The following is a 23,666-nucleotide window of genomic DNA, read 5'->3' as shown; positions in this document are numbered from 1 at the left end:
GAACTACTTAAACCTAACTAACCTAAGGACACCACACAACACCCAGTCATCACGAGGCAGAGAAAATCCCTGACTCCGCCGGGAATCGAACCCAGGAACCCGGGCGTGGGAAGAGAGAACACTACCGCAAAAAAAAAAAAAAAAAACACATTCGACCGCATACCATTTATAGGTAAAACATCTTTACATCTGCTACATCTAAGTTCTTTGACCACAGCCGACATGTTTGTATGTAAACATGGTGCATTTCACGCGTGCACATCGTAATAGTGAAATATGAAGCTACACTCGATAAAACTGAAATGTGGATGTGAAAATGACAATAAGTGTGTAACTAAGTGGCGAAACTGTCACCACAGCGTAACTATAATAATGATGCTTCATCTTTATCTAAGTACAGATATATTTTCGTCAAATGCTGCCTTATCACCTACAATTGTCCCACTTGTATTTGTGTAGTCAGCAGCAAATAATTTTTCTGTATTTATATACTGATCTCCAACAGTATAAACATGTACATGAATGTATAAACACCTGAGGACGGGCGCAAGCCCGAAACAGGTCGTGTGACAGTTAAATAACCTTTTATTGTGACTGGTAGCGTATATTTTTCTACACCCTATAAAGGAGCAGTCACGGAGTGTGACAGCATACACTATGGATAAAATTCAGCAGCTTTTCCCCTCACATATGTTAGAAGGCTCGGTGTTACTTACAAGGGAACCCCCCCATCGCACCCCTCTCAGATTTAGTTATAAGTTGGCACAGTGGATAGGCCTTGAAAAACTGAACACAGATCAATCGAGAAAACAGGAAGAAGTTGTGTGGAACTATGAAAAAATAAGCAAAATATACAAACTGAGTAGTCCATACGTATGATACGCAACATCAAGGCTCACTTGAGCTTAGGAGCGCCGTGGTCCCGTGGTTAGCGTGAGTAGCTGCGGAACGAGAGGTCTTTGGTTCAAACCTACCATCGGGTGAAAAGTTTAACTTTTTATTTTCAGTTTATGTAACAAACGCTTATATTTTCATCAATTTTTGGGAGTGATTATCACATGCACAAGAAAATCTAAATCGGGCAAGGTAGAAGAATCTTTTTACCCATTCGCCAAGTGTACAAGTTAGGTGGGTAGACAACATATTCCTGTCATGTGACACACATGCCGTCACCATTGTCGTATAGAATATATCAGACGTGTTTTCCTGTGGAGGAATCGGTTGACCTATAACCTTGCGATCAAATGTTTCCGGTTCCCATTGGAGAGGCACGTCCTTTCGTCTACTAATCGCACGGTTTTGCGGTACGGTCGCAAAACACAGACTCTAAACTTATTACAGTGAACAGAGACGTCAATGAACGAACGGACAGATCATAACTTTTCGAAAATAAAGGTACTAAAATTTTCAGTCGAGGGAAGAACTGAACCTAGGACCTCTCATTTCGCAGCTACCCACGCGACCCACGGGACCACGGCGCTCCTTGAGTTCTATAGTCATTGATGTTGCATATCTTCGCATGGACTACTCAGTTTGTATATTTTACTAATTTTTTTGATAGTTCCACACAACTTCTTCCTGTTTTCTCGATTGATCTGTGTTTAGTTTTTCAAGGCCTATCCACTGTGCCAACTTATAACTAAATCTGAAGGGGGTGCGATGGGGAGGTTCCCCTGTTAGAGCTGTTGTAGCGTAGTCCTGTCAGAAGGCAACGGTGCTTGTCGTTGCACGCAACTCCCGAGCTGCCCATCGCTCTACTGGGACAGCGTTTTCCATATCAGCGGTCCATTGTGTAACACCGGCGTGTGTTGCGGCGACGGCTGTAACGGGGCATCCCGGCAATCAGTGGACGCGCAAACAGCCCCGGGCCAGACACTGCGTGTCTGTGCGTGAGTCTCGGAGGCAGACAGGTGTTTCGTGGGCGAGACAACAACCAGAGCTTGTCTGACACACCGAGAGGCGTCTTTGGTGTTTCCTGCTGCCTAACGCCACTAGTCAGACAGCACGTAACCTGCTACAGTTTCAGCACCTTCGTCTAGCTTCATCACCGGCGAATCATGTGAGTAATTTATTTTTGTTGAAGTGGCTAAGTAGAGAGTAAACTAGGAGACACTTTTGTCCGCAGCTCGTGGTCGTGCGGTAGCGTTCTCGCTTCCCACGCACGGGTTCCCGGGTTCGATTCCCGGCGGGGTCAGGGATTTTCTCTGCCTCGTGATGGCTGGGTGTTATGTGATGTGCTTAGGTTAGTTAGGTTTCGGTAATTCTAAGTTCTAGGGGACTGATGACCATAGATATTAAGTCCCATAGTGCTCAGAGCCATTTGAGATACTTCTAGGTGAGTATATATATATATATATATATATATATATATATATGGTGAGTCACTAATTATGCCACCTAGAATAACTCCTAAAGTATGACAGTAGCTTAGCAGCTGAAAAGTTTGTGGGACAAATGTTTCATGGGAAAACGAGGCCCATAATATGACGTTAGATATTTGTTGCTGGTGGGATCGCTTCATACATATGAAGGTCAACTTTGTTTTTCTAAATGGGATGCTATAGTTTGGTACTTATTTTCTGATAGCGGCTGTCGTGATGAATCCAGTGATGTGTAAGATCTTTGAAGGTCAACTAACGTCACGAAGGTGGCATGAACGTCCATTTACAGAAGGTGTTCGAAGAGATGGTCATTGGCATCAGTGCAGTGTTGCAATCTTCTTATCATGTATTGAGTGGTATTCCTTATCACTTCGGCACTTATCGAAGAACACGCTCTGACAATTCTGTTCAAATAGTACACTACTGTCCATTAAAATTGCTACACCACGAAGATGACGTGCTACAGACGCGAAATTTAACCGACACGATGAAAATGTGATATGCAAATGATTAGGTTTTCAGAGCATTCACACAAGGTTGGCGCCGGTGGCGACACCTACAACTTGCTGACATGAGGAAACTTTCCAACCGATTTCTCATACACAAACAGCAGTTGACCGGCGTTGCCTGGTGAAACGTTGTTGTGATGCCTCGTGTAAGGAGGAGAAATGCGTACCATCACGTTTCCGACTTTGATAAAGATCGGATTGGGATCTATCGCGATTGCGGTTTATCGTATCGCGACATTGCTGCTTGCGTTGGCCGAGATCCAATGACTGTTAGCAGAATATTGAATCGGTGGGTTCAGGAGGGTAATACGAAACGCCGGCCTCGTATCACTAGCAGTCGAGATGACAGGCATCTTATCCGCATGGCTGTAACGGATCGTACAGCCACGTCTCGATCCCTGAGTCAACGCCAGCCGGAGTGGCCGTGCGGTTCTAGGCGCTGCAGTGTCGAGCCGAGCGACCGCTACGGTCGCAGGTTCTAATCCTGCCTGTGTCTGCTGTCCTTAGGTTAGTTAGGTTTAATTAGTTCTAAGTTCTAGGCGACTGATGAGCTCAGAAGTTAAGTCGCACAGTGCTCAGAGCCATTTGAACCATTCTGAACCTGAGTCAACAGATGGGGACGTTTGCAAGACAAGAACCATCTGTACGAACAGTTCGACAACGTTTGCAGCAGCATGGACTATCAGCTCGGAGACCATGGCTGCGGTTACCCATGACGCTGCATCACAGAAAGGAGCGCCTGCGATGGTGTACTCGACGACGAACCTGAGTGCACGAATGGCAAAATGTCATTTTTACGGATGAATCCAGGTCCTGTTTACAGCATCATGATGGTCGCGACCGTGTTTGGCGTCATCGCGGTGAACGCACATTGGAAGTTTGTATTCATCGCCATACTGGCGTATCACCCGGTATAATGGTATGGCTTGCCACTGGTTACACGTCTCGGTCATCTCTTGTTCGTATTGACGGCACTTTGAACAGTGGACGTTAAATTTCAGATGTGTCACGACCCGTGGCTCTACCATTCATTCGATCCCCTCTAAACCCTACATTTCAGTAGGATAATGCACGACCGCATGTCGCAGGTCTTGTACGGGCCTTTCTGGATACAGAAAATGGTCGACTGCTGCCCTGACCAGCACATTCTCCAGATCTCTCACCAACTGAAAATGTCTGGTCAGTGGTGGCCGAGCAACTGGCTCGTCACAATACGCCAGTCACCACTCTTTATGAACTGTGGTATCGTGTTGAAGCTGCATTGGCAGCTTTACCTGTACACGGCGTCCAAGCTTTGTGTGACTCAATGCCCAAGCGTATCAAGGCCGTTATTACGGCCAGAGGTGGTTGTTCTGTGTACTGATTTCCCAGGATCTATGCACCCAAACTTCGTGAAAATGTAATCACATGTCAGTTCTAGTATAATATATTTGTCCAATGAATACCCGTTTGTCATCTGCATTTCTTCTTGGTGTAGCAATTTTAATGGCCAGTAGTGTAAATATGCGCCGTATACCGCGTATTCATCTAACGTGCCATTGGCATGTAAACACCATTCGACGGTTTCGCAATACGGCACTAATAGGAATCATAACACTAGTATCGGCGAATCAGGCGAAAGTGAATGATGTATTCCTTCGAAGAACAAGTCGATATGCTTCTCACTTACGGAGAATGCCAACGAGACTTGTTGTTGTTGTTGTGGTCTTCAGTCCTGAGACTGGTTTGATGCAGCTCTCCATGCTACTCTATCCTGTGCAAGCTTCTTCATCTCCCAGTACCTACTGCAACCTACATCCTTCTGAATCTGCTTAGTGTATTCATCTCTTGGCCTCCCCCTACGATTTTTACCCTCCACGATGCCCTCCAATACTAAATTGGTGATCCCTTGATGCCTCAGAACATGTCCTACCAACCCATCCCTTCTTCTGGTCAAGTTGTGCCACAAACTTCTCTTCTCCCCAATCCTATTCAATACTTCCTCGTTAGTTATGTGATCTACCCATCTAATCTTCAGCATTCTTCTGTAGCACCACATTTCGAAAGCTTCTATTCTCTTCTTGTCCAAACTATTTACCGTCCATGTTTCACTTCCATACATGGCTACACTCCATACAAATACTTTCAGAAATGACTTCCTGACACTTAAATCTATACTCCATGTTAACAAATTTCTCTTCTTCAGAAACGATTTCCTTGCCATTGCCAGTCTACATTTTATATCCTCTCTACTTCGACCATCATCAGTTATTTTGCTCCCCAAATAGCAAAACTCCTTTACTACTTTAAGTGTCTCATTTCCTAATCTAATACCCTCAACATCACCCGATTTAATTCGACTACATTCCATTATACTCGTTTTGCTTTTGTTGATGTTCATCTTATATCCTCCTTTCAAGACACCATCCATTCCGTTCAACTGCTCGTCCAAGTCCTTTGCTGTCTCTGACAGAATTACAATGTCATCGGCGAACCTCAAAGTTTTTATTTCTTCTCCATGGATTTGAATACCTACTCCGAATTTTTCTTCTGTTTCCTTTACTGCTTGCTCAATATACAGATTGAATAACATCGGGGAGAGGCTACAACCCTGTCTCACTCCCTTCCCAACCACTGCTTCCCTTTCATGCCCCTCGACTATTATAACTGCCATCTGGTTTCTGTACAAATTGTAAATAGCCTTTCGCTCCCTGTATTTTACCCCTGCCACCTTTAGAATTTGAAAGAGAGTATTCCAGTCAACATTGTCAAAAGCTTTCTCTAAGTCTACAAATGCTAGAAACGTAGGTTTTCCTTTCCTTAATCTTTCTTCTAAGATAAGTCGTAAGGTCAGTATTGCCTCACGTGTTCCAGTATTTCTACGGAATCCAAACTGATCTTCCCCGAGGCCGGCTTCTACTAGTTTTTCCATTCGTCTGTAAAGAATTCGCCCCCTGCTCGTTCAACATTTAAATACGTGTATGGTAAATTGAGGACAACTGGATTTTTAACGCATCCGAAACATATCCGGCAAAGGAAAGTTACTAGCGAGGAAACAGAAATTAGTACTCTCGCCACTGTGGTTCGAGATTCTTGTGTTAGTTCTCGTCAAATCGCAAGGGAATCTGGCATGAGAAAGAGTAGTGTTGTTCGTGTTCTGCATCCCCATAAATATCATCCTCATCGTATCGGTCTCCACCAAGAATTAACTGGTACGGGTTGTATGCGTCGCACTGAATTCTGCCGATGTGCTCAACTTCAGATTCAGAGGGATGACACATTTTTTAATTTGATTTTATTTACTGACGAGGCTACATTCACTAACCATGGAAATGTTATTTTGCATAACATGCATTATTGGGCAACTGAAAATACATGTTGGCTGCGGCAAGTTGCACACCAAAAACCGTGATCGGTGAATGTATGTTGTGGGATTTTGGAGGACAGAATTATAGGCCCCTATTTCAACAAAGGAAATCTTAATGGTAGGAAGTACACCACATATCTGCAAGAAACGTTAGGTTTGTTATTGGAAGAAAAACCTTTATACCTTTAGGAACAAGTACCACAATGTGGTATCAACACGATGGGTGTCCGGCACATTTTTCACTGATGGCTAGAAATGAGTTGCAGAGACAATTCCCAAATCGTTGGATTGGACGCGGAGGAGATGTGTCGTGGACGGCTCGTTCGCCAGATATCACATCTCTGGATTTTTTCTACTGGGGATTCACCAAAGACACTGTTTATAAAGACATTCCAACTACACCTGAAGATATGCGAGAGGGAATTGTCAGACCATGTGCTTCGATAAGTGCCGATGTGACAAGGAATACCACTCAATTCACTATAAGAAGATTGCAGCACTACATTGATACCAATGGTCATCACTTCGAACACCTTCTGTAAATGGACGCTCATGCCACCTTTGAGGCCTTCGTTGACCTTCGAAGAGCTCACTGTTACACATCACTGGATTCGTCTCGACAGCCGCTATCAGAAAATAAATACCAAAGTACAGCATCCAAAAAAAAGGAAAAAAAAAGTTGACCTTCATATGTGTGAAGCGATCCCACCTAGCAACAAAAAACCAATGTCATATTATGGCCCCCGTTGTCCCCTGCAACTTTTGTCCCACAAACTTTTCAGCTCCTATCATACTTTCGGAGTTATTCTTGTTGGCAACAGTTAATGTCTCACACTGTATGTACACGAAAGATGGGAAATGGACAAATGGGATCAGGTATACACACGAAAGTTGGAAAGTTGACAAATGGTATCTCAAATTGATCAGCGTGAGGTCCAGTTTTTAATACATAGATTCTTTAGGAAATTAAATAGATTAGAGAAACATGAGACATTGCTTTAAGTGATGCTCAAAAAGCATATAAAGTGCTGGTTAAGCATTTAAATTTCAAATGTTTAACTTAGAATCTTAGTAATTTAACGAGTACTCTAGGATATTTGTCTGGTGAAACTTTAAATTCTCATTCGGCACCTTATTTAGTGCACGTGATTCCGCGCGTCATTCAATGGCTCGTCAATGTTTCTCAAATCTGCATTATCACTTACTTCTAGACAAATCATTTCGTAAAATACTTGACTTTTTTCCAATTTATTTCTAATTCAGTGCTATTCCAGAGCTATGCTGTTCCTGAAACTCCGATCATATTTATATTGTTGTTGTTGTTGTGGTCTTCAGTCCTGAGACTGGTTTGATGCAGCTCTCCATGCTACTCTATCCTGTGCAAGCTTCTTCATCTCCCAGTACCTACTACAACCTACATCCTTCTGAATCTGCTTAGTGTATTCATCTCTTGGTCTACCTCTACGATTATTACCCTCCACGCTGCCCTCCAATGCTAAATTTGAGATCCCTTGATGCCTCAGGACATTTCCTACCAACTGATCCCTTCTTCTAGTCAAGTTGTGCCACAAACTCCTCTTCTCCCCAATCCTATTCAGTACCTCCTCATTAGTTATGTGATCTCCCCATCTAATCTTCAGCATTCTTCTATAGCACCACATTTCGAAAGCTTCTATTCTCTTCTTGTCCAAACTATTTACCGTCCATGTTTCACTTCCATACATGGCTACACTCCATACAAATACTTTCAGAAACGACTTCCTGACACTTAAATCTATACTAGATGTTAACAAATTTCTCTTCTTCAGAAACGATTTCCTTGCCATTGCCAGTCAACATTTTATATCCTCTCTACTTCGACCATCATCAGTTATTTTACTCCCCAAATAGCAAAACTCCTTTACTACTTTAAGTGTCTCATTTCCTAATCTAATCTCCTCAGCATCACCCGATTTAATTTGACTACATTCCATTACCCTCGTTTTGCTTTTATTGATGTTCATCTTATACCCTCCTTTCAAGACACTGTCCATTCCGTTCAACTGCTCTTCCAAGTCCTTTGCTGTCTCTGACAGAATTACAATGTCATCGGCGAAACTCAAAGTTTTTACTTCTTCTCCATGAATTTTAATACCTACTCCGAATTTTTCTTTTGTTTCCTTTACTGCTTGCTCAATATACAGATTGAATAACATCGGGGAGAGGCTACAACCCTGTCTCACTCCTTTCCCAACCACTGCTTCCCATTCATGCCCCTCGACTCTTATAACTGCCATCTGGTTTCTGTACAAATTGTAAATAGCCTTTCGCTCCCTGTATTTTACCCCTGCCACCTTCAGAATTTGAAAGAGAGTATTCCAGTTAACATTGTCAAAAGCTTTCTCTAAGTCTACAAATGCTAGAAACGTAGGTTTGCCTTTTCTTAATTTTTCTTCTAAGATAAGTAGTAAGGTTAGTATTGCCTCACGTGTTCCAACATTTCTACGGAATCCAAACTGATCTTCCCCGAGGTCCGCTTCTACCAGTTTTTCCATTCGTCTGTAAAGAATTCGCGTTAGTATTTTGCAGCTGTGACTTATTAAACTGATAGTTCGGTAATTTTCACATCTGTCAGCACCTGCTTTCTTTGGTAGTGGAATTATTATATTCTTCTTGAAGTCTGTGGGTATTTCGCCTGTCTCATACATCTTGCTCACCAGATGGTAGAGTTTTGTCATGACTGGCTCTCACAAGGCCATCAGTAGTTCTAATGGAATGTTGTCTATTCCCGGGGCCTTGTTTCGACTCAGGTCTTTCAGTGCTCTGTCAAACTCTTCACGCAGTATCTTATCTCCCATTTCATCTTCATCTACATCCTCCTCCATTTCCATAATATTGTCCTCAAGTACATCGCCCTTGTATAAACGCTCTATATACTCCTTCCAACTTTCTGCCTTCCCTTCTTTGCTTAGAACTGGGTTGCCATCTGAGCTCTTGATATTCATACAAGTGGTTCTCTTCTCTCCAAAGGTCTCTTTAATTTTCCTGTAGGCAGTATCTATCTTACCCCTGGTGAGACAAGCCTCTACATCCTTACATTTGTCCTCTAGCCATCCCTGCTTAACCATTTTGCACTTCCTGTCGATCTCATTTTTGAGACGTTTGTATTCCTTTTTGCCTGCTTCATTTACTGCATTTTAATATTTTCTCCTTTCATCAATTAAATTCAATATTTCTTCTGTTACCCAGGGATTTCTATTAGCCGTCGTCTTTTTGCCTACTTGATCGTCTGCTGCCTTCACTACTTCATCCCTCAGAGCTACCCATTCTTCTTCTACTGTATTTTTTTCCCCCATTCCTGTCAATTGTTCCCTTATGCTCTCCCTGAAACTCTGTACAACCTCTGGTTCTTTCAGTTTATCCAGGTCCCATCTCCTTAAATTCCCATCTTTTTGCAGTTTCTTCAGTTTCAATCTGCAGTTCATAACCAATAGATTGTGGTCAGAATCCACACCTGCCCCTGGAAATGTCTTACAATTTAAAACCTGGTTCCCAAATCCCTGTCTTACCATTATATAATCTATCTGATACATTTTAGTATCTCCAGGATTCTTCCGGGTATACAACCTTCTTTTATGATTCTTGAACCAAGTGTTGGCTATGATTAAGCTAATACTTGTTTGCTTGTTTACTTTGCAAATTTTCGCTGAGTTATACCTTATGGCTCCTTATTTTGGTACTGCTCTGTACATTCACGAACATTTGTAGCCCAGAAATACACAGTTAATACGACCTGCAGTGTCAATTCGTAAAATTCGTGCACGTCGATGTCCAAACGAATTGCAATTCTACTTTTGCCATCCCTATACAAATATTCCCTCATAAGTTTGTGGTTAATAATATCAGCACATTCAAAAGTAACTGTCACATCCAGTCAGTGAACAATAGACGCAAAGCCGGCCGATGTGACCGAGCTGTTCTAGGCGCTTCAGCCTGGAACCACGCTGCTGGTACGGTCGCTGGTTCGAATCCTGCCTCGGGCATGGATGTGTGTGATGTCCTAAGGTTAGTTAGGTTTAAGTAATTCTAAGTTTAGGTGACTGATGACTTCAGATGTTTAGTCCCATAGTCCTTAGAGCCATTTGAACCATTTTTGAATAGACGCAAAAACTATTTGCAGTTTGGTAACAGTTCTAGGACCGTTTTATAGTAAGGTGTGCCTTATTCTGTAAGTTTAATTTCCAAAAGGCTTCCAACAGAACTGAAAAACGTGAATGAAAGGGCTTAGATTTCCCAATTTACTTTTGTTCTGTACAAGAGTTCCTTGCACTGTTTCAGTGTAACGTATTACTAAGTGCAAATACTAATGTAAATTTTAATGCCTTCTTCAATTTTGATGCAATTTTTTCCTTTTTTGGTTTTTTTAATTTTGTTTTATGAGATTTCTATGAATTACGTTCTTGCTTCGATTTGCATGGTTCCACAGAACGTCATGAATTATATCAAATCAAATGCACAACGCTCTTCGTCACACAGAGAGAGGGGTCGTACCAGGTAAACGCCACGTGTAGCATGAAAAGTGTTCCACAGTTCTTAATGTTCTAGAGTCTCTGACTTACTATTCAGTTTTCGTTTTGATATGCGATTCGTAGTACCTCTTGATTGATCAGTAATGTAATGTTTTTCGGATGCTGAGTTTATACATGTCTAGAGACATGATCGTAGCCGGCCGTTGTGGCCGAGCGGTTCTAGGCGTTACAGACTGGAACCGCGCGACCGCTACGGTCGCAGGTTCGAATCCTGCCACGGGATGTATGTGTGTGGTGTCCTTAGGTTAGTTAGGTTTAAGTAGTTCTAAGTCTAGAGGACTGATGTCCTCAGATGTTAAGTACCATAGTGCTCAGAGCCATTTCAACCATTTTGAACGTGATCTATCATGCACTCCTGGAAATTGAAATAAGAACACCGTGAATTCATTGTCCCAGGAAGGGGAAACTTTATTGACACATTCCTGGGGTCAAATACATCACATGATCACACTGACAGAACCACAGGCACATAGACACAGGCAACAGAGCATGCACAATGTCGGCACTAGTACAGTGTATATCCACCTTTCGCAGCAATGCAGGCTGCTATTCTCCCATGGAGACGATCACAGAGATGCTGAATGTAGTCCTGTGGAACGGCTTGCCATGCCATTTCCACCTGGCGCCTCAGTTGGACCAGCGTTCGTGCTGGACGTGCAGACCGCGTGAGACGACGCTTCATCCAGTCCCAAACATGTTCAATGGGGGACAGATCCGGAGATCTTGCTGGCCAGGGTAGTTGACTTACACCTTCTAGAGCACGTTGGGTGGCACGGGATACATGCGGACGTGCATTGTCCTGTTGGAACAGCAAGTTCCCTTGCCGGTCTAGGAATGATAGAACGATGGGTTCGATGACGGTTTGGATGTACCATGCACTATTCAGTGTCCCCTCGACGATCACCAGTGGTGTACGGCCAGTGTAGGAGATCGCTCCCCACACCATGATGCCGGGTGTTGGCCCTGTGTGCCTCGGTCGTATGCAGTCCTGATTGTGGCGCTCACCTGCACGGCGCCAAACACGCATACGACCATCATTGGCACCAAGGCAGAAGCGACTCTCATCGCTGAAGACGACACGTCTCCATTCGTCCCTCCATTCACGCCTGTCGCGACACCACTGGAGGCGGGCTGCACGATGTTGGGGCGTGAGCGGAAGACGGCCTAACGGTGTGCGGGACCGTAGCCCAGCTTCATGGAGACGGTTGCGAATGGTCCTCGCCGATACCCCAGGAGCAACAGTGTCCCTAATTTGCTGGGAAGTGGCGGTGCGGCCCCCTACGGCACTGCGTAGGATCCTATGGTCTTGGCGTGCATCCGTGCGTCGCTGCGGTCCGGTCCCAGGTCGACGGGCACGTGCACCTTCCGCCGACCACTGGCGACAACATCGATGTACTGTGGAGACCTCACGCCCCACGTGTTGAGCAATTCGGCGGTACGTCCACCCGGCCTCCCGCATGCCCACTATACGCCCTCGCTCAAAGTCCGTCAACTGCACATACGGTTCACGTCCACGCTGTCGCGGCATGCTACCAGTGTTAAAGACTGCGATGGAGCTCCGTATGCCACGGCAAACTGGCTGACACTGACGGCGGCGGTGCACAAATGCTGCGCAGCTAGCGCCATTCGACGGCCAACACCGCGGTTCCTGGTGTGTCCGCTGTGCCTTGCGTGTGATCATTGCTTGTACAGCCCTCTCGCAGTGTCCGGAGCAAGTATGGTGGGTCTGACACACCGGTGTCAATGTGTTTTTTTTTCCATTTCCAGGAGTGTATGTGCAATAAGTTACTGTCGCACAATCCACAGAAAATATGCTGGTCTCCCGTTGTTCTTTAGGAGAAGTCGTTGTTTTTCTGAGAGGGTAATGTTTTCGAACACCGCTGATAACGCTTCCTGCACGAATCAGTGCTGTGCAGCACTTGTCATTTATATGGCCCTGAGAATCTCTCACTGAAAGCTCATTCCCATACACCACTACTGAATCGTTCCTGATCATGATAGGTTGAGGATTTTTACACATTCGTGTTGTGGCATTTTATTATGCCTCCCCTGTGACGACCCAGAAGTTAACTGCCACAAGTTATATGGCCTATATCTCCGTAGGTTTTGGTTTCTGGACATACACGAACTTGTCCTCTAATTTTGACAGATGCTACATCCTGTAGGGATATGTGAGACTTTACTTTTAAGCGTGTGACTTAATGGTCGGTGAATGTTTCAGGTTTCATCGAAGGCGTCACGTCCCAGGCATCATAGTGGCAGCTATCCTGGTATGTAGTGTTGAGGTTCATGGCACTTCTAATATGACCGACTGTCCATGTGAGGTCTCCACATCGGTGACATCTTGCCATAATGCCTCTGAGGCACCTCCGTGCCTCCTCTCCAAGGCCGTCCTTTTCCTGATACTGGAACTTCCAAACATCACTCAACTGACTGCTCCTTTGCTGGTCAATGTGCCAACCCTGCACAGCCTCCACATTAAATCCTCCTCATTGACGACCGTCAGATCATCCGCCTTCGCCAACAACCGTCTACTGGAAGAACTCAAAATGGAGGTACCTAACTTGACCATCTTGGAGCCAGGCGTCTTCCAGTCGCTGTCCAAACTCAAGCACCTAATGTTGGACGGTGCCATCCAGAGGTTGGATGAAGATCAGTTCGTCCTGTGCCCAGACTTGAGGCAAGTGAGCATTTGCGCCAGGATGCAGGAGATACAGCCTGGAACGTTCAGACACAATAAGGCACTCAGCTTCCTGCGGCTCGTCAACAACCACCTGACACAGTTGCCAGATGGTCTGCTCGCCGGCAACCCACAAGTGGATTACGTGGACCTCACTCACAATGGCATACAGACCATCTCTGCTGGAGCGTTCAGGAACGCTTCGAGCCTGCAACAGCTATTTCTGTCTCGAAATCATCTGAAAACCCTAGAGGAGGGGACACTGGACGATGCAGAGCTGCTCATCGTTTTCCACGCTTCAGAGAACGAAATCACATACCTGCCCCCATCAATCTTCGCCAAAACTGTGTCGTTGATAGAAATCCATTTAGATTCGAACAGCCTGATGTCTCTTCCAAAGGACATATTTGCAGCTACCACCAGGCTCAAGGTAATAACTCATAATTTTATATTCTATTTCTAGGATTTCTAGGGACTAAGTTCCTATTTCAGTTCTTAATCTCTTGAAATAAGGCAGTCTTGGGTGCAATTTGTTTTATCTATTTATTGGCAACGACGCGTTTCGCCCCTGTGGGGGGCACCTTCAGATTATTTTATAAAATGCAATTTAACCGTCAGTTGTTTATTTGTCCCATTAGTCATCTACCGGTTTCGGTCATTAACCAACATCCAGGATGTAGGGTACAAGTGTCTAGTTAAAAGCATGGAGTATTCTTTCGAAGCTGAACAGTATCAAAATTATCCGGTAAAATTTTACAAGCATTTGATATAATTTGTCTTAGAATACTGACAGTCAAATCTCATGTTAAATAGACAGACATCACAGATCTGTTTGACATGAGTATTCTGTCAGATGACTGTGCAGTTTCACTGGATAATTTCGATATTGTTCAGCTTTTAACTAATCAGTTGCACCCTACATCCAGGATGTTGGTTAAAAACCGAAACCGGTATATGACTAATGGGACAAATAAGCAGCTGATGCTTCAAATGCATTTTATAAAATACTTTACGGCTGTTGAACCTCGCCTTATGGAAACAATACCTTCAGATTAACCTAGAGTGTAAACTAACGTTGTGAGACATAGGCACATTAAAAACGAGGGTTGGGGATAGAACGAGGTAAAGTTCTAGGCCGTGTAACCATCTCAGCAACAAACAATAACTGCGAACTTGTAAAACGTGATGTGGTGTGTCAAACACCTCCTTTAATGTCAGAATAAGACATTAAGATAAAAATTATAAGGAAACATCGTTCTATTGTCATTAGACAAAAAGGGACCAAAAACCGGGAATAAAATGCCAAGTACAACTGCAATATCTTCTGGGAAAGGAACTATGGCAGACCAAAAAAGTATTTAAAAGAGTTTGCATAATTCTGAGCCAACCGCGTTCTGGCGTACACAGCATGGAGCGTTGAGTACAGTGGATGAGATGTAAATACACTCCTGAAAATGGAAAAAAGAACACATTGACACCGGTGTGTCAGACCCACCATACTTGCTCCGGACACTGCGAGAGGGCTGTACAAGCAATGATCACACGCACGGCACAGCGGACACACCAGGAACCGCGGTGTTGGCCGTCGAATGGCGCTAGCTGCGCAGCATTTGTGCACCGCCGCCGTCAGTGTCAACCAGTTTGCCGTGGCATACGGAGCTCCATCGCAGTCTTTAACACTGGTAGCATGTCGCGACAGCGTGGACGTGAACCGTATGTGCAGTTGACGGACTTTGAGCGAGGGCGTATAGTGGGCTTGCGGGAGGCCGGGTGGACGTACCGCCGAATTGCTCAACACGTGGGGCGTGAGGTCTCCACAGTACATCGATGTTGTCGCCAGTGGTCGGCGGAAGGTGCACGTGCCCGTCGACCTGGGACCGGACCGCAGCGACGCACGGATGCACGCCAAGACCGTAGGATCCTACGCAGTGCCGTAGGGGACCGCACCGCCACTTCCCAGCAAATTAGGGACACTGTTGCTCCTGGGGTATCGGCGAGGACCATTCGCAACCGTCTCCATGAAGCTGGGCTACGGTCCCGCACACCGTTAGGCCGTCTTCCGCTCACGCCCCAACACCGTGCAGCCCGTCTCCAGTGGTGTCGCGACAGGCGTGAATGGAGGGACGAATGGAGACGTGTCGTCTTCAGCGATGAGAGTCGCTTCTGCCTTGGTATGCGTGTTTGGCGCCGTGCAGGTGAGCGCCACAATCAGGACCGCATACGACCGAGGCACACAGGGCCAACACTCGGCATCATGGTGTGGGGAGCGATCTCCTACACTGGCCGTACACCACTGGTGATCGTCGAGGGGACACTGAATAGTGCACGGTACATCCAAACCGTCATCGAACCCATCGTTCTACCATTCCTAGACCGGCAAGGGAACTTGCTGTTCCAACAGGACAATGCACGTCCGCATGTATCCCGTGCCACCCAACGTGCTCTAGAAGGTGTAAGTCAACTACCCTGGCCAGCAAGATCTCCGGATCTGTCCCCCATTGAGCATGTTTGGGACTGGATGAAGCGTCGTCTCACGCGGTCTGCACGTCCAGCACGAACGCTGGTCCAACTGAGGCGCCAGGTGGAAATGGCATGGCAAGCCGTTCCACAGGACTACATCCAGCATCTCTACGATCGTCTCCATGGGAGAATAGCAGCCTGCATTGCTGCGAAAGGTGGATATAAACTGTACTAGTGCCGACATTGTGCATGCTCTGTTGCCTGTGTCTATGTGCCTGTGGTTCTGTCAGTGTGATCATGTGATGTATCTGACCCCAGGAGTGTGTCAATAAAGTTTCCCCTTCCTGGGACAATGAATTCACGGTGTTCTTATTTCAATTTCCAGGAGTGTATAATGCAATCCAGAGCGCCAGACACGTCATATCTCGCCAGCCGGTGTGGCCGAGCGATTGTAGGCGCTTCACTCCGGAACCGTGCTGCTGCTACGGTCGCAAGTTCGAATCCTGCCTCGGGCATGGATGTGTGTGATGTCCTTAGGTTAGTTAGGTTTAAGTAGTTCTAACAAGGGAACCTCCCCATCGCACCCCCCTCAGATTTAGTTATAAGTTGGCACAGTGGATAGGCCTTGATAAACTGAACACAGATCAATTGAGAAAACAGGAAGAAGTTGTGTGGAACTGTGAAAATATAAGCAAAATAAACAAACTGAATAGTCCATGCTAAGATAGGCAACATCAAGGATATCATCAGCTCAGGAGCGTCGTGGTCCCGTGGTTAGCGTGAGCAGTTGCGAAACGAGCGGTCCTTGGTTCAAGCCTCCCCTCGAGTGAACACTTTTTTTTTTATTTTCGCAAAGTTATAATCTGTCCATTCGTTCATTGACGTCTCTGTTCACTGTAATAAGTTTAGTGTCTGTGTTTTACGACCGCACCGCAAAACCGTGCGATTAGTAGACGAAAGGACGTGTCTCTCCAATGGGAACCGAAAACATCTGATCGCAAGGTCATAGGTCAACCGATTCCTCCACAGGAAAACACGTCTTGTGTATTCTATACGACACTGGTGACGGCATGTGCGTCACATGACAGGAATATGTTGTCGACCCACCTAACTTGCACACTTGGCGAATGGGTAAAAAGATTCTTCTACGTTGCCCGATTTAGGTTTTCTTGTGGATGTGATAATCACTCCCAAAAAAGTGATGAAAACATAAGAGTTTGTCACATAAACCGAAAATAAAAAACTAAACTTTTCACTCGATGGAAGATTTGAACCAAGGACCTTTCGTTCCGCAGCTGCTCGCGTTACCACGAGACCATGGCGCTCCTGCGATCCGAATTTCCTTGATATTGGCTATCTTCCCATGAACTACTCAGTTTGTATATTTTGCTTATTTTTTCACAGTTCCACACAACTTCTTCTTGTTTTCTCAATTGATCTGTGTTCAGTTTTTCAAGGCCTATCCACTGTGCCAACTTATAACTAAATCTGAGGGGGGTGCGATGGGGAGGTTCCCTTGTAAGTCTAGGGGACTGATGACCTCAGATGTTAAGTCCCATAGTGCTCAGAGCCATCTGACCGTCATATCTCGCAGCCGGCCACACAAACATAGAGCCGTAAAGGCAAGATATGCACCCATAATAACAGACATTAAGGATAGATGTCATTGGTTAATTTAAGGAAAGTGGTTGTACAGCTAAATTACATGTAAAAAAATTGTAAACACTAATATTATTAAAATTAAATTAGCGCAGTTACAGTGACAAAACAAGTGCAAAGATGTAAGCTATGTAAGTGTAAAATGACGTCTATAAAGTATGAAATCGTTATAACTTGCCTAAAAATAAAACTTAAAATGAGAGTAGAGCACAACAGGTGGCAAAATAAACAACCAGTAAGAAGATAAAGAATGAATAATGTAGTGTCACTTCACGATAAAGAACTACTGATGGGTTAATATCGTACCATAACATCATAATAAAATTGGTTTTTGCTAAGCAATAGACCATTCAGCGGAGAGCTTAAGAACTCTTCTATTTCATCCGCTGCTCGTGGTCTCGCGGTCGCGTTCTCTCTTCCCGAGAACGTGGTCCGGGTTCGATTCCCGGCGGGGTCAGGGATTTTCACCTGCCTCGAGACGACTGTGTGTTTGTGTTGTCCTAATCATTTAATCATCATTTCTGAGAGTGGCGAAATTGGACTGAACAATGGTTGGAAATTTGTACGGGCGCTAATAACCGCGCAGTTGAGCGCCCCACAAACGAAACATCATCATCAGCATCTTCTTCTATTTCCTATAAATGAATGAGCTTTTTTCCTTAACACGCGGTATGTAGTTCATGTAAGTGCTTTAACTTCAGGAGCCCTCAGCGAAAGTCTAATGCTGTTTAACACGTCCTTCCTTGTTTAATAAACGATCATTAAATCTTGCTAGAAATTTCCTATCAATCTGACCAACATGTTTTCCTATGTCTCAAAATGCCATTTTACAGCCCTATGTTAATCAGAAAATGCCCCTCAAAGGCAAAACGCGTCATTGCCAATAAATAGATAAAACAATTTGCGACAAAGACTTTCTTATTTCGGGAAATTCGTAATCGGCTGCTGTCCCAAGCACCCAACATGGAATGGAACCAGTTCAATTCTTAGTCCTTTGCTATATCTACATTGTCTCAATACGTCCCATTTTCCAGTTTCCACATCATTTTGTGCCATTTTTCTTTTCCATCCTGTCTTGGAATTCTTCCTCTTTTAAAATTATTTTCCCTAAACAATCTTTCGTTCCAGTGTTTCTTCTTCTGATAAGTTGCTCCTTTTCTTCAGCCTTGATCCCGGCGGAGCTTCGAGTCCTCCCTCGAGCATGGGTGTGGGTGTGTGTGTTTGTCCTTAGGATAATTTAAGTAGTGTGTAAGCTTAGGGACTGATGACCTTAGCAGTTACGTCCCATAAGATTTCACACACATTTGAACATTTTATCTTCAACCTTCTACATGCAGTTGGTTTCTTTTCCCTAAGGTATTTGATGATCTGCTTGATGAATCTATTTCACCAGTTCTGTAAGTGTGTCCAAAAATACTTATCTCCTCTTCCATGTTGTTACTGGTGTTTTTCTCTATGCTCTAGTAAACTGTATCGTTAGCCACTCAGGATTGGCCCGGGGGTCTAAGACGTTGCAGTCATGGACTGTGCGGCTTGTCCCGGCTGAGGTTCGAGTCCTCCCTCGGGCATGGGTGTGTGTGTTTGTCCTTAGGATAATTTAGGTTAAGTAGTGTGAAAGCTTAGGTACTGGTGACCTAAGCAGTTAAGTCCCATAAGATTTCACACACATTTGAACGTTTTTTTTTTGAACCTTAATTTAAAAATGCTGCGTTTTTCTGAGGTCCTAATTTTTGCGTGTAATTTTTCTCTATACCTGCATCCATTGACGTCTATCAGCAGAGGACGACACGGCGGCCGGTCGATGCCGTTGGGCCTTCAAGGCCTGTTCGATGTTTGCTTGTTTTAAATGAACCAAGAATTTTATTTTCTCTGCAGAGATTCTTTATTTTTATTTACTTGTAGTGTTCAATACCGGCCATTCATCATACAGTAAAGTTCAACACTCGATACCCAAATGTAGTCATTTGAGTGCGCCTACGTAGCCGCAAAAAAAATTGAGACTTCCCGTTACTAAGGAGTTTTTTTTTCACCTACTGGTGCAGAGCACCTTTCAAGTTTGAACTATTCCATTACAATGTTACTAGTTGGAGAAGTTAGAAATTTACAAAGCCAAAAGCCATGAGCCGACTAGGGTACCCAACGCCTACTTCGCTTTATTTGATAACATACTACGATAACCAAATACTGCCTCGCGTATTTATACCTAGCCTTACTTGATGAGCTATGTTGAGAACAGAAGGCATTTCCCTTACTTCCGCACAGTAGTCGCTCTAATCCTGTAACTGATTATCTCCTACCTACTCATGGAATGTATAGCCTAACTATATAATTTTATTTATTGAATGCTTATATGTTGCTTAAAAGTTTTCTGTGGGAGACATGTCACGATGTATGTAAAGCCCCCTATTGCTTAAGTTCTTACGATCGGTGCGCGCCTACATAAGACCCAACAGTGGGCGCTGTTCATTGATCTGTCTCTTTTCAGCTGTCACATAGACACTTTATCTTTCATAAGCAATTTATAGGTTGCCACAGGCAATGTATTACCCTATATTAATTGTTGACCGTAAATTCACCATAAAAAAGGGTCGGACCTATACTCTTCATATAATTTCTTTTAATAATTTTACATGGGTAACAGCAGTCATCTTTTAATGTATCTCAATTGGTTTCTATGATAGTCATAAATTTTAATAAGTCTACTACATGGATTTTATCTAATGTGCTTTTATCAGATTATGTTTTTGCGCAAATGATGACTACATATAAGCAAGCCCACAGTAGCGATATCTAGGGAGGGTGTAGGCAAACAGGTTTCTGGATGCTACTGTACCTCAGTAGCTAGTTGGCAATTATCACTATGTGTACGATGTGGCCTATTCTACGCCATATTTTAAATCTATGTGACGATGCTATGCTGATTATATTTATATGTTTTGACGATGCCATTATGGCCATATCACTTTAGGACATGGTGTAAAAAAGGTATGTTATACCATATTTTGTCTGTACATTTCCCTGGTGTATGACAGTATATTGTGATATGTATTGCTGTTTTATGTTAAAAGACACACTGCTCACTAGATGTATATATTTATATATTTTAGATCTGAAGATAGTCATTACAGACTGAAACCGGTAATCGTCTAAAGAACTCATTTGTGATCAGAGCCTGGAATAAAAAAGCACAACGTTACCATGTTCCACTAAAATGGATTAGCTCCTCTGTCGTGGCTATTGAAAATTTGGGCGAAGTCAGGTTAAGAATCCTTGATATTTCATTAACTAATTGGGCTATCAGAGAACATCTCATGAATACACAAAAACTTTCCATGTTTTGCTCATATTTCTATCCAACGCTGCCGTATGAGGATCTCTGGGTGTAGCACAAATATGGGGACGGATTTGATGAATTGGACAGGCTGTACCAAAAACCCTCAGAATGTTCTTATCCATGGAAACACTAAGATGAAACGTTTCAATGAACTCAGCTAACGAGGTCATGATGATATTATCAGTCACTCGTGGTGAAAACTGAAAATTCCTAGCTGCAGCCTTAACCAGTTACGTGATCTGAGAACACTGTAAACAGCGACAAAGTTTTTCAACGTCACCGATACTCACGTTCTATTGTTTCCGAATACCCGAATCTCTCACAAGATCTATGTAGAAATGAGGGCATGGATTTGGTGGAGAAATCCTGCTGTTTCATTGACCCCAGTATCTTCTTATTGACAGGAATTTTGAAATAACAGATTTTAACAATATTAACTTCAAGCTTTTATTGTGGCACTGCTCCTTGTTTGTGGTAATCGAGAATTTCTGTAGATTATGATTCCAAGTGGGTCTCCTGCCTGCCATGAGTAGTCGCCTTGACCAATTACACTATCCGAGACCCCCTCCTGGATTGACGTAAGCTTCCAATGTGACCAGATCTGCTCCTTCATTGTTGCCGCTCCCACATATTCTGTGTACGATCCTTTGGCTGCAGTGATAGGAAATAATAAGAGGAAAATATTACACTTCTGTTTCGGTCACGGATTCACTCTCGCACGACACACGTCCTTAAGATGACAGCACACGATATGTATAACATTCGCTCTCAAATCCCATTGCGGCACAGATTTTCATTTGCCATTACAGACTATTAGTAACGCAGGTGAGCACTGTAAGTTATGTTATTGCATCCTTTTATTTAAAATAACTACTTGTGGTCCCCGTTGAAGCAAACACCGTGTTAATTATATACACTCAGCCTATTTACAGCCGTAATGCACCATCATCATAGTTTCTGTGCTTAGTGACAAAAGTCTTTCGCACTGGTTGTCGTTAGCTGGGCTAAAATTTCCTTTGATTTTCAATCATCCACCATTGCACAGTTTCGGCTGTGTAGCGTTTTTCAAGTGTGATCCTTTTTTTTTTGCCATTCCTGGTATCTTTCATTAATTTTAACATTTGTTTATAGCTAAAAACTACCTCACTTTCTCAATCTCATTTTCTACTTCCCTCTTTATGTTCTTTCTTTCTCTTGATCGCTTTCTTTTATTGTTTTTTTCTCTTTTTATATTGTTAAGAAAAATAACGTGGCGTTTAGTTTCGTGACTACACATCTATACTAATCTATACTACTATACAGACGTTGTTGTCGTCAGAAAAATTCTCGAAAATCTTTTAACCTATTTCCTTAAGTGGAAACATTGTTAGAAACAATCTTGTTGTGCTGTGAAAATGCGCTGTTTCGTTTTCTTTCTAGCAGTCAGTTTCTCCTGTACGTATGTTCTGTCTCCTTATATGTGATTTCCAACAAAAAATGTACTCACGACAATGTCCTGTTTTTTTTATTCCTCACAGTCACTTTTAAGCAAAATCAGAAAAGCCCTATTTATGACCTATCCGCTTATGATTAGAATACTACGAGGCGTGTTTTTCACGTAAGTACCGTTTTGAAATTAATAAAAGACGTGTTAAGATATCTCAATAATTTTATTTTTACATGAAAAGCTGTACCATAATCTACTTTTCTACATGATATCCGTCAATATTGAGGCACTTGTCATAAAGTTGTACCAGTTTTTGAATACCCTCCTCATAGAAGTCTGCCGCCTGACTTGTTTACCACTGCATCACCAATGTTTTGACTTCGTCATCGTCTTGAAGACGCTAACCGCCCAGGTGTTTCTTCAAGTGCAGGAAGAGATGGTAGTCACTGGGCGCAAGATCGGGGCTGTACGGAGGATGATCTAGAGTTTCCCATCGAAAAGATGTGATGAGATCTTTGGTCTGATTCGCCACATGAGGACGGGCATTGTCTTGCAGCAAAACGATGCCCTTGCTCAACTTCCATTGCTTTGATTCTGGTGTGACGTAGGCCACCCATGTTTCATCGCCCGTAACAATTTGGCTTAAGAAATCATCACCGTCGTTGTGGTACCGCTCAAGGAAAGTCAATGCACTGTCTAAACGTTTGGTTTTGTGCACATCCGTCAACGTTTTCGGTACCCAACGTATGCACAATTTTCGGTAATTCAAGTGCTCGGTCACAATGCCATACAAAACACTACGAGAAACATTAGGAAAGTCATCCCGCAAGGAGGAAATCGTAAAGCGTCTGTTTTCTCTCACCTTATTGTCCACTCCCTGCACCAAACTTTAATTAACGACCGAAGGACGCCCACTCCGTTGTTCATCATACTCCGTTGGTCATGATGCACATTTATGCGGCGGCCATCTTTAAATGCTCTCACCCACTTTCTTACAATTCCATCACTCATAATGTTTTGTCCGTAAACAGCACAAATCTGACGATTAATATCGATTGCTTTTAGGCTTTTAGCAGTAAGAAATGTTATAACAACCCGTACTTCACAGTCGGCGGGACTAACGATTATCGAAGGCATCTTAAACACTCAGTACATAACGTAAACAAGGAAGAATCAGACTGTAATGGCGCCAGTGCGTAGATTAACGTACAGGTTTTCATGTAAAAATGAAATTATTGAGATATCGTAGCACGTCTTTTTTTAATTTCAAAACGGCACTTACTTAAGAAAACACCCCTCGTAT

The 23,666-nt window shown here is 43.6% G+C and overlaps 1 protein-coding gene across 1 annotated transcript in view; it reads left to right on the top strand.

Annotated features, from left to right (window-relative positions):
• Positions 1-23,666, top strand: part of LOC126214924 (slit homolog 1 protein-like) — a 136,561-nt gene that overhangs the window by 25,766 nt on the left and 87,129 nt on the right. The window contains exon 4 of the mRNA XM_049941564.1: positions 13,026-13,914. Within this exon, the coding sequence (XP_049797521.1) occupies positions 13,026-13,914 (889 nt within the window). The remainder of the gene's footprint in view (positions 1-13,025; positions 13,915-23,666) is intronic.

The sequence above is a fragment of the Schistocerca nitens genome, chromosome 12 (assembly GCF_023898315.1).
Source record: "Schistocerca nitens isolate TAMUIC-IGC-003100 chromosome 12, iqSchNite1.1, whole genome shotgun sequence".
In the NCBI taxonomy this organism is placed as follows: domain Eukaryota; kingdom Metazoa; phylum Arthropoda; class Insecta; order Orthoptera; family Acrididae; genus Schistocerca; species Schistocerca nitens.
Note: the sequence above shows the minus strand (reverse complement) of the source record. Positions and strands in the feature narration are given on the sequence as shown.